This window comes from Stylophora pistillata, chromosome 1 (assembly GCF_964205215.1).
Source record: "Stylophora pistillata chromosome 1, jaStyPist1.2, whole genome shotgun sequence".
Lineage (NCBI taxonomy): Eukaryota > Metazoa > Cnidaria > Anthozoa > Scleractinia > Pocilloporidae > Stylophora > Stylophora pistillata.
In genome coordinates, this window is record NC_142519.1 from 60,302,130 (window position 1) to 60,318,538 (window position 16,409).

Below are 16,409 nucleotides of genomic sequence, written 5' to 3' on the forward strand. Positions count from 1 at the left end.
TAAGGCTCGTGCAGTTATGTTTAAGTTTCCTGTCTTACATAATTCATTCCTGAGACATTTAAAGACTCGTTACATCACCTGGAACACAGATGCCTTCACTGACCATAAATATGTGCTGCCACATGCAACACATTTACGCTTCTTCACGTATTCAATTGAGGATTGAATTTCAACTATTCTTGGCATCAGCAAAGTGGGTAACATGTTTCTACCACACCTCGAACTAGGAAGGACGCAGTCATCTGGACTGTTAGTAGTGAATCCGATGGTAGAACAATGTCAAATTTACATCGCCGCCTCATTTTTTCCAAAAACCTGTATTAATTTAATTTAATTTAATTTTAATTTAGTCCATTTTCACTGCATTAAGTTTTGCAGTGGGGAAGGACTAGAAAGGAACATAGGAACCATTCGTGCTAGTCCACCCTCCCACCCATCCCACCCCAGGGGAGGACATCCATCACACAGTAATCTCGTGTGTGGGAAATTAACGTCTCCTACCCCAACCCTGCAGGAGATGGGACCTCCATTTATTCGTCCCTATCCGAGAAGACTAGAATATCTAACCATTTCTTGATGTTATAGAAAGGCAGCAAATTCTTCTCAATTATTTTAAGACCCTGAGTGTTGGTCCGGCCGGGGCTCGAACCCTCGACCTCCCGCACAACAGTCCAGCGCTCTATCCATTGAGCTAACCGGGAGGCGGTTAAACACTAAACTCTCAGATATCAGCAGTGTGCAAAGCGTGTAGAATTGAACCGAATGGGCAATCACTTCCAGATACGTTAGGTTAGAAAAGTAATAAAAAACAAACTGAAAGCAACCAACAAAACAAGCTTAGTGAAGTGAAAATATTTAAAATCGCGGCATGATTTACTTGGGCCAACAAATTTAAAGCAAATAAAAAGAAACTGACATCCTTAATTTTATGTTCACGTACGTTGTTTATTGTATTTTTAACGCAGAAGTTACATGAAAAACAATATTTAAACCAAGAACACAACATATCTAACTGGCGGTCATCATTGTATACGGTAATTGGTTATATCAATTGAGTTGAAATTGTAAATTGGCCACCGTCAAGGGTTAAAAAGCTGACGTTTCGAGCGTTAGCCCTTCGTCAGAGCGAATGGAGGAATTGTGGGTCGTGTGTGGGTTTATATGCAGAAAGTGGAGCTACGCTATTGGTGGGAACATGGCGACGAGAAAAACACGAATAAATAAGTAGAATGAAAAGTGTTCGTTGATAACTGTGGGATTAAGAGCGCCGATTAGAAAGATAAACCTTTGTTTAAGAGTTTTGGGGCTTTCCGAGCTACCTAAATGTAAAGAAAGACCACAGATTGCAATATGTTGCTTAGAATGATTAGGTAGATTAAAGTGTCTGACGACTGGTTTTGATGCGTCCTTGTCGTTCCTATCTACGTCGCGAAGGTGTTCTCGGAATCGGTCACCTAGTCGTCTCCCTGTTTCGCCGATGTATAACTTTTTGCACTTATTGCGGAAAGCCGCAAAACTCTTGAACAAAAGTCTTAATCCCACAGTTATCAACGAACGCTTTTCATTCTACTAATTTATTCGTGTTTTTACCGTCGCCATGGGAGTCCCACCAATAACGTTGCTCCACTTTCTGCATATAAACCCACATACAAACCACAATTTATTTGATACAAACAAATTACGTTGTTACCCCCACCGACGCAGCACCACAGTTTCTATAGAAACTTACCCCCTTTAATCATTGTTTCCGCCCGTAGCAGGGGCTAGATGACTCTACTGGCTAAAAGTCGATAATGGCAAAACAGACCTAAGCTAGTGCTTTCCTAAGGCTAATTTAATCCATTGAGAGATGAAGCTAACGTCTCACCATTTGACTTCCTTTTCAAGTGCAAAGCGGTGGTGAGAGTGAACTGTCACCACTTGTTCTGTGCAAGTTTGATTAAGAATTCTTAGTGAAGAGTGCAAGTGGGCAAACTATCTCGGAAATCGTAAACCTACCTACTACTCAAATGGAACTAATTCATGGACCTAACCCTTAGAGATGAACTTGTGGCCTAGTTCGCCAGCCAACAACATTTTAACAGACTCTCAGTAAGTGCCCTTATCCTATCTATGGACGTAATAACTCATAACAATCACTCCAACAAGGTATCTAAATCATCTCTGGTTAACCAGTAGCCCTTTCATACCACAGCTCAATTAAAACATTCAAGTATCATGCAGTAGACTGCATATTCCTTAAATAGTTTGCAATAATTTTTCCTATGTCTATTTTCACATCACCCGATGAAATGGGCTCAAGGAGCACCTTGTAAGGTCCTGTTCTAACCATGTCCATAGCATAGAAAGGTAAAAAAGAAAACCAAGGGTTTTAGATACTGTAAGAAGTAATTGGAAATTAATTTGTCTTCGATTGGGAGCCTCCAAGAGTGTTTGCGAATTCGTTGTGCAACCTTAATTTAATTGTTTGAACTTATACCCCTGATGAAACGTGCATACGTGCAGATGTTGGTAGAAGCTGAAATTTTCAGAATTATTGTTAATGGTTAGGCTAAGCTCAACCAACTTTAAGAATAGTGGATGAAAGCTGTGTTATTAAAAATTTTTTTTTTCAGTGGACGTTTCAGTCTCAAACTACAGCCTTTCGAAACTTGACGTGAACTTGCAGAAGCTTTAAGTAAGTCAGCAATAAAACAATGGAAACACACGTATGTATACATCATTGATCCTTGGGCTTGATTTTCATCTCAGAACGTTTGAGCGAATAGTAAATGCCTCGAAAGGCCTCCCAGATAACCCCTGTTAGGCCGTCGGTAGCGTTATACAAACCGTTAAGATTGCATTGAACACAGACAGGGTTATCAAACCACCAGCCTCCTCCCTGATTATCCCGTGCGCAGTGAAAGAATGGTGACTTGTCATTATCTCGATCTTTGGTGGAAAACTGATTATCACTATAAAGGAAATTTACAAATGAAAAACATTATCAAATGACTTTTAATTACAAATAAAAAGATTCATAGAAACGTGTAAAAGAGAAGCAAGACAAATACCAAGATTTCAGATTTGCTTTTGAGTGTTATTTAACTTTTCGCATTTTATGTTAATCAATCTTTTTAGGAGGGACGTTCTTTATAATTATTGGCTTGTAGAAGGTCATTTGTTTTTGTTACAGTTCCCAAATTCCGAACTTTTACGTGTAAAAAAGGTCCTGAAAAATTGTATGTTTTACGTACCTATGATATGTGAAGGAGTCACCGGCCTCGCCAGTATATCCTCCAAGAGTGAGCGTGTAATTTTCTGCCTCGTCTGTGACATTGAAAGTGGCGTACTTAGCGTACGTGATGTTCCCTTCAAAGTCTTCTAAGTCAACTCTCAACATGACGTCATCAGCGGCTGTCAAACGGTGAAGATTGTCGTTTCCAAGCCAGAACTCGCCCATCAGATTTCCAAACCCGTCTTTGTAAGTTTTCCAGTCACGATCGAAGTCAACGGAGCCGTCCAAACGTCTCTGAAAAACGGTCCAACCTCCACCGTCCGTGGCCATGTCACACAACACTTGAATTGGTTTGCCTCCATCTGGATTGATCGTGTACACTCCACTGGATGTGACGCCATCTTTAAGGAGCTGCTGGCAGCTTTGTGCTTCTGCCGTATCGGTTTCAGGAAGAAATACTAGTCAGAGTAAATTACCTTTATTCGATAAGGCTTGGTGAGTATAACTTATCTTGAGGCAGAGTTGGGCTCAGCTTTTTGCCTCTCTTTTATGAACGACGTAAAGGGCCGACCATTTAACTTTTGAGGAGGGGGGTGGGTGATTTTGAAAAAATATTCCTGCAAGCGCTTGTTGGAAGAAAAAAATTGCATGCAGCCCAAATGTAACAGAAAAAATGTATCACAAAATCAGAAAAAAAAATCCTGCACAGCACACTGCTAGAAAAAAAACTTCTTGATGACCAGAAATCACCCACCCCCCCTCAAAAGTTAAATGGTCGGTCCCTAACGAAACTACTACGAATAATTATAATCAACCCCATCTTGCATTGAGAGGCCCTTTATTCTTGCTTTTTTCATCTATTGGCGATCAACTGGTATTATTAAGAGCTGCGCATAAAGGTATTCTTGAATCATATAATTCAGACAACTCTCTAGTGAAATAAGTCTAAGAACACTCACCGCATGGTTTTTCAGTATATCCAGATGCATAACGACATTTACAGTCTGCAGTGTTGTTTTTATAGTTGGAAACACAGATCTCGTTTTCCCCACACAAGGAACTGCTGATCTCACAAATGCTCTGTTCATTAAACAAAATTACTTGCCTTAAGATGCATTTCGATAACTAGAATTCAATTTTCTAAAACTGAAATTGAAATAAATGTGAATTAATAAATCCCTTATTCGAAAGTTTAACGTAAAATACGAGCTGAAATTTTTGCTCATTCTCCACATTTGTTGCTGGCTCCACGTGGCTCGGAAAAATAGTACGAAAAATATCTGGGCGTATCATATGGTCAAACCATCGAATGGAAAGTATGTTAATGCTACAAAAAATTGAAAGATAATTGCAGAAGTGATGATTTACAGAGGGTTTATTGAAATGCTTTGAAAGGCTTCAAAAAAAGGCGAAACACTTTAAACACGAAGGCGCACCATAAAAGGAGAGGTGCCTTTGTTACCTCTGGGGACCAGTTGTCAATCAACCGTCGTGTGATATAGAACTCTAATAGTCAAGTCAGCTTGAGCTATAGCTAATCCAAAGCAGTAAACAGCGAACGCAAAATTGTTTTATGTTTTCATCACAATACAAGAGTTTTTGATCTTTGTATTTCCTTTCTCCAATGGAAACTGTCTTTATTTTTGTGGCAGTAAATTTGAAATCGAAGTAGGTTGTTCGCACGTTACATCATTGCCACCATGCTGGTGGAGGTAAACATCTCATTAGCTCCTTTTGTTCGTCTACCAGGCACCGAAGGGAACTCTCCTTTCATAGCGCGGCTTCGTGTTTAATTCAAATATAGTTTATCATTGATAGCATTTTTTGGTAACATTAGGGTAAGAAGGTAAATGAGGTCAGTCATCAGTACTCATTATTATTACAAAATGTCCTTCAAAGGCGTAGATTAACGTTGTCTGTTCTTAGGCAACAACGAATTAACATGTTTATTCACAAATCGAAACAGGTGCTCTGATAGAAACATATTTTGGATTAGATCTCACTTCCGAGCCATCAAATTTACGCGCCCAACAAAAGTTAGATTTTACCTTTTAACCTTTCAAGATTAGACGATGGTAGGAAAAGTTCTATAGTTACTAGAGTATTTCTTTATCATTACTCAACGCACTATGAAAACATTTGCATCGTTCCTAAAGTCAAAGGTGATAGCCTCCTTGGAATAACGAAAAAGAATTGCAAATTGAAGTAAATTACCTTTATGCCTCTATAAAGAACTTCGGGATCTCTAGTGAAATTACTCAGTCCAGTAAACCGATCAGAGTCGCTCAGTTGACATTTAAACATTGTGTTTTGGCCGGGTCCAAAGTTATACGACAGACATGAATTTTCTTCCACACACTGCAGTTGACAAGAAGCCTCTGAATCTACTTCAACTTCCTTGATAACACTTCCTTTAAGCTGTCGACCTCTTATTTCTCTGGCAAAGTTAACGGCTTTGTAATTGGATGTTATCAATCGACTTTCTCCGTTTGTTAAAATTATCATTAAGGAAGTTAGAAGAAGTGTTGCATACATGTTTTCGCGAGAAATGTTGCCACTCATAGTGATCCTTAGCGTTTTAGCTCTTGGTCATCAATTATTAACACAGAAACCTGAGTAGAAAAACATCCTGTTATTGATTCAAAGGCTGTAACTAGCACTTTGGGGGAATATTTAAACAAAAGAATAACTTTTCAGGAAAGTTCATTTTTAGTTTTAAAATTTTGTTAGGTGCCTCTGCTGAAATACGGCGATGGCAATGAGGAACATTAAAAAAGAGTCCCTTTTAATGTCGTTCGAAGAGTCGCTCAGATAAAGCTTATAAACAAAGCTTCATCCTTTATATGTTTGGGTATTTTGAGGAACCAAATTCAAATCTTAAGAATAAATAACTTGAATTTTTTGGTAACATAGAAATACGGTAAGGGAGTATGTTTTTTTTTTTCGTTTTTTTCTGATTTTCTCTCAAGTAGGGGTCTAAGATCTTCACAAAGTTCCATAAAGGTAGGGTGGGACATTCTAAAATTTTCTCTCCGCTCGCTAGCTACCGTGACATTTCCCATCATATTGTCCCACCAGACACTTGCTCGACCTGGCCTAATCCAAAACCGTCTCGGTCTTCGATCCTGCCATCTACGTAGTCGGCGATTAAGTGTGGCTGACGTTAAACTTCCTTGCAATAATAATTTGCGTTTCCTCAAAAATACTGCGGTACACATGATAAAATTTATCGCCTGAAACTGCAACAAGATTAGGCAACCGGAGACCGCCAGCAATGTTAGCACCAGCTCCTACATTTTGGTTTCACTGCAAACTCAAAAGATTGCAGGCGGTAATAATATCCGAATTCGAGAAAAAAAAGCGGTTACACGACAAAACTTTCCGGATTCAAAAGCTATCGGATTCAAAGTTCTCACCGTAAATTCCGTATTCAAAATCTCGGGAGACACGATCAAACCGGGGAGTTTTTATTTCGGATTCGTCCACTTTCGTGTAAACGTCAAAATCAATCCGGTACTAAAACGTTTCGGATTCATCACGAATCCGGAACAATTTCGTCTAGTGTAAACCTGGTCTAAGTGGAAAAGTTCGTTGTCTTTATTAAAATTGTCCAGCCCATCAGATCGGTCAGAGTCACTCCGTTAACATTTAAATAACTTTTTGCCTGGGTTTCTAGTTGCAAAGCAAACATAAACTTTATTCCTCAAATTTCAATAGAAAAGAATTCTCTGCGTCCTGTTCTATTCGCTTATAGGAGAATCCTTGTTTACAATATTTGCCTCATTATCATCAGCAATTCAGTTTCTGATGGAGCTAAAAATAAATCAGTTCTGAATATCGAAATGTCAAAGTACGATTAACTCGGCCAATGAATACGAGTCTGATGCACTGAATACTTTTTGTGCAACACGGGTTTAAAAACTCAAAATTTTACATAGAATGTATGAGCTCATTAGCGCTTTTGCCACCCAGAAATTTTGCAGTTTTTGATGGACTATTTCTCCTTGAATACTACACCCAAAGGGCTAAAAATTTCACCATGTACTAAGGTTTTCTAGCTCTTTAGCTGCCTGAAGTCAATTTGTATCTAACATGCTTCCTTCTTTACGCAAAGCCTTATGCAAATGAGCAAAAATGTAAACAATGACGTCAGCATGAATCCGGCTATAAAACGTCCGTTGAGCAGTTTTCCTCTTGAATCTTCAGCGAAGTTAAAACATGGTTTCAAAGTTTAGTGTTATCTCTCAAATGACTCCATTTATAAAAGTATCCATCACGTTCAAACGGAAAAGATAGGTTATATTCGTGTTTGTTTCTGAGATTACAGTCTGTGATTAAACCTATTATTGATTTCATGAGAAAACAAAGAAAACATCGCGCTATCTCTTTTAATTAATTGGATCTTTCTGGTAAATGTCTGAGTGCAGGCAGATACTGGATTTTTAGTGACGTTTTTGCACGTTTCAACCTGAGTTTTGAAATGTTTTACTGAAATACCATTGCAACGACGAACATAAATGATCAAAATCAGGAGCAAGAATTCAGTTGTCTGAAAGTTTACTCGGTAAAGTTATTATCACTTTGAAACCACGTCATGTTGAATTTAGAAAATGTAGGAAATTATATTTGGCTGCTTCAAATAGATTGAGCCAAGAAGAAACGCCCCTTATGGGGATCCTTGGGGTTTTAGCTCGTGGTCATCAGTTATTAACGTAAAAACTTCCTACAAGTAAAGAAACATTCCGTCATTAATAGTTTAAGGGCTATAAGTAGCATTTTAGGACCATATTTAAAATCAAAAATACCTTTTTGAAAAACGTATTAATTTTTTTTGGAATAACCTCATTAGTGGTCGTTTAAGAATGATATTCAACCAGTTTGTAAGTTCCAAAGAAATTTTGTAGTGTGCCTCTGTTGAAATACGGCGACGACAACGACGAACAGGATTTACCCAATTCAAAAGAATCTCTTCTAAAAAGACGACGGCTAGAGATATAGCCGAAATGAACATTTCATCATGTATGCTGAGACACAAAAAGCATGTCGATGAATAACAGTGAATCACTTTACTAGTTCGATGTTTTGAGGAAGTATATTAAATATTATGAATTATGTGGTAATGATAAAATACCGACCTAGGGAGGGATATTAGATAGATGGCAATTCTTGAACAAAAAAACACCAAAAAAAATCCTTTTCAGTGAAGTTGTATAAAATAAGTGATGCAGATTAAAAACAAAAACTTTATTTGAAAATCAAAATTTGTAATTTATTTTGCAAGTGATGGTAGAAATTTTAAGAAAAGTAAAAAAGTATGAAATATTTTGACAAACAGTTATGCAAAAAGATAACAAACAAAAGCAATATGAAGAGCTCCCGCAAGGTACACATCTGCGCTTTCTCGCGTTTTCGACTGAAGATTTAATTTCAGTTGTTGTCGGCATCAGAAAAGTTGGTAACATGTTTCTACCATAACTAAAACAGCTAAATGTAGAATAGTTCCTAATTTTTTTTACTGGCAACATCATTTTCCCAACCCAACGAATGCCGACAGATCTATGTAAGGAAGACATCTTTTTTGAGTTAGCGTAGCCATGATAGAAATGTCGAAAGCTGATCTTATTTTTCATACAGCTCAAGCGGAATTTCGGAGATCTGGGGTTAGTTTAGTATAGGTAATCGGATAGGGCCGAGTAAAATTAAGGATTAATATCACTTGTGTTTTCAGAAGTTGCTAAAATTGCCCGAGTCGCTTCGACTCGGGCAATTTCAGCAACTTCTGAAAACACAAGTGATATTAATCCTTAATTTTACGAGGACCCACGCGATTACTTGTTAATGAACTGAGGGGAAAATTACTGAATTTCTGAATGCGCTCTTCAGTAATCAATCATAGGAAGCCATTTAAAGTTGACAGAGAATCGATGGCCACAAACGCACGAATGAGCTGAATGAAATTTAATTTTTGCACAAAGATACCAGGACTTTGATAGGCTTCGCCCACTCATTAAAAACCTTCTTCCAGTACTCCGTGCTTTTCCTCGTGTTTTCGTTTTCACTCTTGTCTTTTAATTCTTCGATATATTATTCCTCGCAAACTATCTCTAGTAATTTTGCCCTCTTCTCAAGCAAAATTAAGAAAAAAATACCCTTTTCATTTACCAAGCAGCATTCAGTCATTTTGCCCTCTACTTTATAAAGAAAATACACTTGTAGCTTTTACACGTGTAATTTACACGGGTAAAGTCTGACTTGTAAATACATGTATTTAATAAAACAATATTCTACACCGGAATTTACACGTGTATCTCAAGTCAGAGCACAATTGTAAGTTACAGTTGTAGAATTATAGTAGCCTTCTTACAACTGTTAACTCCGCTAGAATGTAATAAGCGATTTTTTTACATATGCAATTAAAAGTCGCTGCTGTCCTTTCAATATATGCGGCTTTGCTTCCTTTGCTTACAGTTTTATTTGTAAACAGACGTTGAGCATGTTCTTCGAATAGCAAAAGTTGCTTTTGGCTCAGCTCGTGAAGGAACATAAAATGATAGTTTTGGCGCCATTTTCGTCGACAGTGACGAAGAGAGTAAAGCAAGAAGTGTGGGAAAAGAGTCGTAGGCAATTAAACGGCGTTGGCGCAAGTATAGACAGCGCCTAAACACTTCTAGATGTTTTATGGGCCAGTATTCACAGGGCTACTCTCAAAAAGGTTAGCGAATCTAAGAAGACGGGTACAGGGGGAGGTTGAGAGACCACCGAGCTAGACGAGACAGTCCTCGAGGTTTTAGGCCACGAAAGTACAAACATAGAGCCCTTGAAAGTCGATGATTCAGATATTGTATTTGGAGAGGAGATTATTGTTACAACAACTCTTAGCATTGAAGGTAAAATAATTGTAACCCATATTTAAAGGTTTCAACCATCTTAAACGTGCCTTGTTGGTAATGAAATGAGAATGTTTTTTAATGCGTTTTCAAAAGGGGGAGGAACTATTGTATGATGCTAAACTGGAGTAAAAGTATTATAAACCAACTCAAATCCTTAAGCCGTTTCGGAAGAGGTTTCGGAAGAGGTATTTAATCTTGGATCCTGAAACCCTAGACCCCACCCTGCGACACTTATCCTTCCCCAACGCGGACAAACCGGAGCGACTTCTAACCCAACATATGATGAGGTTACGTTCAATTTCTTTGCACTAGGTACATACATACATACTTTATTGACTTTCCCCAAGGGGGCTTTTCAAAGACAATGTTATAAAAATAATCCTATTACAATTAACAAATCCTATTTACAATTAAAGATGTTTTAAAATCTGAATGTTCTAAAAGAAAAATAAAGGTATACAAATATACAAATAAAATTACAACGCTTTGAGTAATTTGGTCCTTAAACGTTTTTTTAAAAACATTAACGGAGTTGCACAGTTTAGAGGAATTATCCAAAGAGTTCAATAAGTTTACAGTTCTATAGAAAAATGTTCTCTGACTGCTAGCTGTTCTAAAGAATGGAATTTGCAAAGCTGCGAATTTCTGGTGCTACGTTGACTAACCTCGGCTCGCTTTATGAATTTTGATGAGAGGTAATCTGGAGCCTGACCAGTCATGCATCTAAAGGCCATAGTAGCGTTCCGGTAGTAAAGCTGGCTTTGAACTGAAAGCCAAGTTAGTTCCTTGCGAATTGGTGTAACGTGGTCAAATTTACACGCACCGCTAACAATGCGGCATGCAAAGTTCTGCACCGCTTGTAACTTGTTAACGTTACATTTTGAGGTATTTGACCAAACATTGGAACAATAAAATAACCTGCTGAAAACTAAGGAATCAATAATCATCAAAAGTGTACGTTTGTCGAAAACATGCTCGGCACGGTTTATTTGGCCGAGGCGGCACATGCTCGAGGAAGCGGTCTTACTAATGTGTTCATCGTAAGTTAAATTAGAATCCAAAATCACACCAAAGTCTTTGGCGGTGTCTGCGGGAACGATGTCCTCACCCATAAAGGAAAGGGAGCAAAATTGCAATTTTGCACGCATCTGCCTGCTGCCAAATATCATCAGCTTGGTTTTGCCAGGGTTAAGGAACAATTGGTTGTTGGAACACCATTCTCCTATTTTAAACAAGTCGTCTTCTAAATCAGAAATTGCATCCAGGTTGTCTTTAAGTTCGAAGGAAGTGATGAGTTTCGTATCATCTACATAACTCTGAGTGCTGCATTTCTGTGGGATCGATGGAAGATCGTTCGTATATATGCTAAATAGTAGTGGGCCTCAGATACTTCCTTGAGGGACGCCGTTGGTCACAGACAAAGGCTCAGATAGCGTTGAATGGATTCGTACTACTTGTGTCCTGTTGCTTAGGTAACTACGAAACCATTGGAGAGCGTCACTGGAAATTCCGACATCTTGCAATTTTAAAATTAACGTGTCGTGATTGACGCTATCGAAGGCTTTGCTCATATCTAATAGAACAACTGCCGTTAACTTCTTTTTGTCAATGGCGTTAAGAATTGTGTCAGTTGTTTCAATCACCGATGTTTCGCACGAATGCCATCTCTTGTTACCGCTTTGGCTCTTTGATAGGGTGTCATTCGATTGCAGATACGAGGTGAGCTGATTATGTACCACCCTTTCCCAAACCTTTGATAAGACTGGTATAAGTGAGATGGGTCCATTATTGTTTGCCTGTTCCTGGTCGCCCTCTTTTGGGATTGGTGTAACCACAGCTTTTTTCCATTTTGATGAAAAAACAGTTTTGAAAGTTTTGAACTTGTCTTGCGTCCGATACAAGGATAACATCTAGAATTGATTTCGAAGTCTCTGTAACTCGTGTTGGCGTGTTGATCAATATTGACAAGTTATAGGAACGGCAGAAATTAACAAGGGCATTAGCTCCAGGATCGTTGCTATTCTCAAGTCTACAGTTCAAATCTCCCAATAGATAAATTGGAACATTGAACGACGAGGCATAAATAAAGTTCTCTGTGAGATCTGAATCGAAACAAGATAACGATGTGTCCGGTGGTCTATAGGTTGTACAGACAATGAAAGACTTCATGTTACTGACCTGGATTTTTAGCCACAGTTGGTGAAAGCCAGAGGCCGTGATAAGAGATATATTGCTCAAGTACTCCGTCCTGTAATCTCGTGAGACATAAGCACATACTCCACCGCCAATCTTCGCCTGTCGGTCGATACGGTAGATAACATAGCCAGGAATTTCTATTTCCAAATCCGTAACTGAACTGTTGAGCCATGTTTCGGATACGGTAAATATGTCAAACTTATTTTCCAGTACCGCTTCCTTTACAAGAACGAAATGCTCACGGCATTTAAGCGAGCGAACGTTGATGGGCAATCTTCACATTGCCATTTGAATTTTCAGACTTGTTTCTAATAGAGCTGTTGGCTGGTCCAGGGTTAAGTTCAACATCATGTAACAGTTGTATAACAGGTCTAAAAGTCGAGGTTGAATTGGCGTAATAGGCTGTAGTAACGTTTGCTCGATTCACTCTAATAGTGACATAAACGTGTGCCCGCCATTTTGTACAGAGTCTCGAATCCCAGTTTGCCACTTTAACCGACGTCTCCATTCAATTCCTTTGTATAGCATTAAATATATTAATCAGTAGTTTCACTAGCAACCTTTGTGGCTTCCCTTGGTGTTGATGTATGGGATCCCATGAAAATGGGTTCCCACTCCACTGATGAGCAAACTCGTGATCAGTGGGTAAAAAAAGGAACAAAGCGTATGCAAAGGTGGGAATGAGTGTGTAAAATAAACATAAAAGTTAGGTGTTAAAATTGAGGGAGCGACTTCTGTAACAACAGCACGTTCCTAAACTCAACTTAAAATTGTAAAAAATATATGTTATATATTATTAAAATTAAAAATAAATAAGTAAATAAAATCAAAGTAAAATAAAATAAAATAAAATAAAATAAAAGTCCACCACCTATCAACTATAACTGAAAAAAAAAACAAAGCTACAATCTACAATCTTCGATCCAGTCTTACTACTACAGGTTTTAAGACCCACAACGGAAACCTTACTTACTCTACTAAAAGCAGCACTCAACTAAACACTACCACTATCATGCAAAGCATCCAATACCTTGAAGGCGAAAATACAGCACTCTTCAATAGAATCAAACAACTTAAAGATGAAGAAAAATCAAAACAACAAAAAAGAATCCAACACCTGTAGAGAATCAAACAAAACCATGGCTACATCCTTCGCAGACGCATCCATTCCATCACCACAAATCTACACAAATTCATCGATCACCTCCAAACTAGAGTCCATCTTTGGCCACAAGACACAGCTCTCTTACTAGAGAATGAATGCATAACCTCACGCAAATCACAACTATCAGCAGAAAAAGAAAAACTTTCTTTAATCGACAAAATTCACAATTTCACAAACATCAACCTTTCCCCTGACCTCACAGAACTTTTGAACAAAGGAACCAATTTTATACCAACTACAGATTCTACCACCATACCTAACATAAAGAAAACAATCTCTACAGAAGTCAGCTCCGCTCTTAACAACCTAATCTACAAAGGAACCAATCCACTTAAAGCTACAAACCAATCAACCAGAAAGAAAACTACAAGCCTCTACCGCAGATACCGCCCTTACGCAAACAAAAACCCAGTCAAGCTTATCCAAGAAGAACAAACTAGACCATATTTTAATGTCCACATCATCGATTCTGTCCACAACACCATTTCTTACTCCAAGCAATACCTACAGTCAACCACACACTTACACAACCTTTTTAATCCACAACACCTCAACATCACACAGTCACACGCATCCCACATCCACAACTTTAACAAACACAGTGACATAATTCTTACCAAGACAGACAAAAATATGGGATGGGCCCTTGTGCCCATCACATGGTTTAAAGACGAATATACCAGACAACTTACAGACTCCACCACATACAAACATATTGACAATTTTGACCTTACCAAGACTATAACAAACTCCAACAAATTACTTAGAAAACTACAAATACGTTTTAACAAACTACTTTCAACCTCAACCGACAAAAAGCTACTTAACACTATTACACAAGACAAACTTCAACTACCTTACTTGAAACTCCTACCTAAAGTAGATAAACTGACTGATACTGCTCACCCTCAAACCTTCACAATCTAACAGGACGACCCATTATAACTGCACACAGCTGGACGACTTCTAACCCCTCACGTTTACTTGGTACAGAACTTGACAAAATTATTTTACAACTGAAAGACATTTTTGAAGAACGAAACATTCCCTTTCCTTTAATTTACAACTCAACTGACCTTTTGGACTCATTTCACAACTTTTATGTTGACGATATTGACGATTTTACTTTAACGACTTTTGACTTCACATCACACTACACCAACATCTCACATTCAGACACCATCCATGCCATCACCACCAGTTGTAAACTATTAAACCTACCAACCTTTTACAGAGACTTTTTACTTAATTTAAACAATTTTATTAACAACCGTAACTTTTTCTTATCAGGACAGGACGTTTACCAACAAATCAAAGGGGTTGCTATGGGCAGCTACCACAGCCGGCAAATCGCTGACCTGGTCTTGCTGCTCAGGGAATTAACTTTCTTTTCGGAACGCGACACCACTGGACTTTTCCTTTTTTGTAGATACATCGACGACGGATTTTTGTTGACAGACAAAAACAACATTACAGATTTTATTAACCATTTATCCGCTACATATCCCTCACAAATCCCAATCACTTTCACCACCAATTGTCATTCCATTCACTACCTAGACCTCACAATTTCCCTCAATTACCACACCATACTATATCATAAAATTCACCATCAAATTTACCAAAAGCCCCATCACAAATACATGTACCCCCATTTCTCAACAAATCACCCACAACACATTTTCACAGGCATCATCAAGACTGAAACTGTACGATACAGCAGACTATCAAAAATCAAAGACGATTACGACTTCATACACAAACTCTTTTCTCTACGATTGACCGCTCTTGACTACCCCCAGCAAACTAATCACTAAAAACTCTTACCCCTGGCTACCTTACCACTGTCACAAAAGACGACAACTCACCAAAAGAAACCAATCCACTAAAAAATCTACAATCTACTACCGCAGCAAATACAACAAACACGCACGAACAGACAAAATAGTACGCCACATCCTATACAACTACCACAACATGCATATCCCCAAACTCACCAAAGCATACAGCAACACCCCCAAACTGCACACCATGCTACTCACCAATAAGCTATTACACTCGAAAATTACCAAGTAATAAAAAATTTTTAATGCCATTTAAAATAAACATATATGTGAATATATATATATTTTTCTGTATTTCAATTTTTACAGTTTATGGATTCCAACATGATCATTACGTTCTTATACATTTCTGTGCCTTGAGCTATTTTTAAACTAAATCGCAACAAAATTCTCTTAAATATAGAAAAGACATCCCTGATGTTCTTTTCTTAACACTTTAATTCCATTTTGAGACGGTAGTTGACCATTAAAGCCACTATGTATATAATTCTTAGGTAGTTTATTAAAGAATCTACCTTATTCTTGCCTCATTATAGTCTTTCGACATTTTTCATTGATAATCTCAAATAATTTTGTAATTTATCTTAGCTCATTTTTGCATTTTAACTCATGATTGTATTTTAGCCTTGCTCATTATACTTATTTTTATACATAATTATTGCCAAAACTCGAATTTGTCATAATCGTACTTTATTTCTATACTTATAGCCTTTCCTTTTTTGCGGGGCTTTCTCCACACTATCTCCATCAAAAACTGTCTTTTTGTTACTAACATCTATTCTATATTGTAAAAGTATGCAGAACAATTTAATCCACTTAACTCTTGGTATGCTCTATGCTTTATTCATTGTGTCACATCTACTCTAGCTATTGTCTACATTAATAGATTGGATGCATCTACTCTAGCTATTCTCTACTTAAATAAATCAATACAATTATTGTTATCTTTCCGATCTCTACTTTATTGAGCTCACTGCTCACCGTTCGACACCATACTTTTCGGCGAACCATTCACAGCGAAGATGGATCGATGCATCCCAACAGTTAATCACTTTCCACAGCCAGATTAGAACGAAAGATCTCAACAATGGGTCCTC

The 16,409-nt window shown here is 37.9% G+C and overlaps 1 protein-coding gene across 2 annotated transcripts; it reads right to left on the reverse strand.

Annotated features, from left to right (window-relative positions):
* Positions 1-920: 920 nt before the first annotated feature.
* Positions 921-5,794, reverse strand: LOC111342118 (microfibril-associated glycoprotein 4-like). 2 transcript variants are annotated; one of them, XM_088727031.1, is made up of 4 exons: positions 5,432-5,794; positions 4,177-4,297; positions 3,237-3,675; positions 921-2,954 (listed from the first exon to the last, which is right to left on the reverse strand). In XM_088727031.1, exons 1-4 carry the CDS (start codon positions 5,777-5,779, stop codon positions 2,720-2,722), a joined length of 1,143 nt encoding a protein of 380 aa, XP_088583157.1. In that variant the 5' UTR covers positions 5,780-5,794; the 3' UTR covers positions 921-2,719. The 2 variants fall into 2 exon arrangements, with proteins under 2 accessions (XP_088583157.1, XP_088583162.1); XM_088727036.1 differs by having other exon boundaries at positions 3,237-3,648; positions 5,432-5,788.
* Between the last annotated feature and the right edge of the window lie 10,615 nt (positions 5,795-16,409).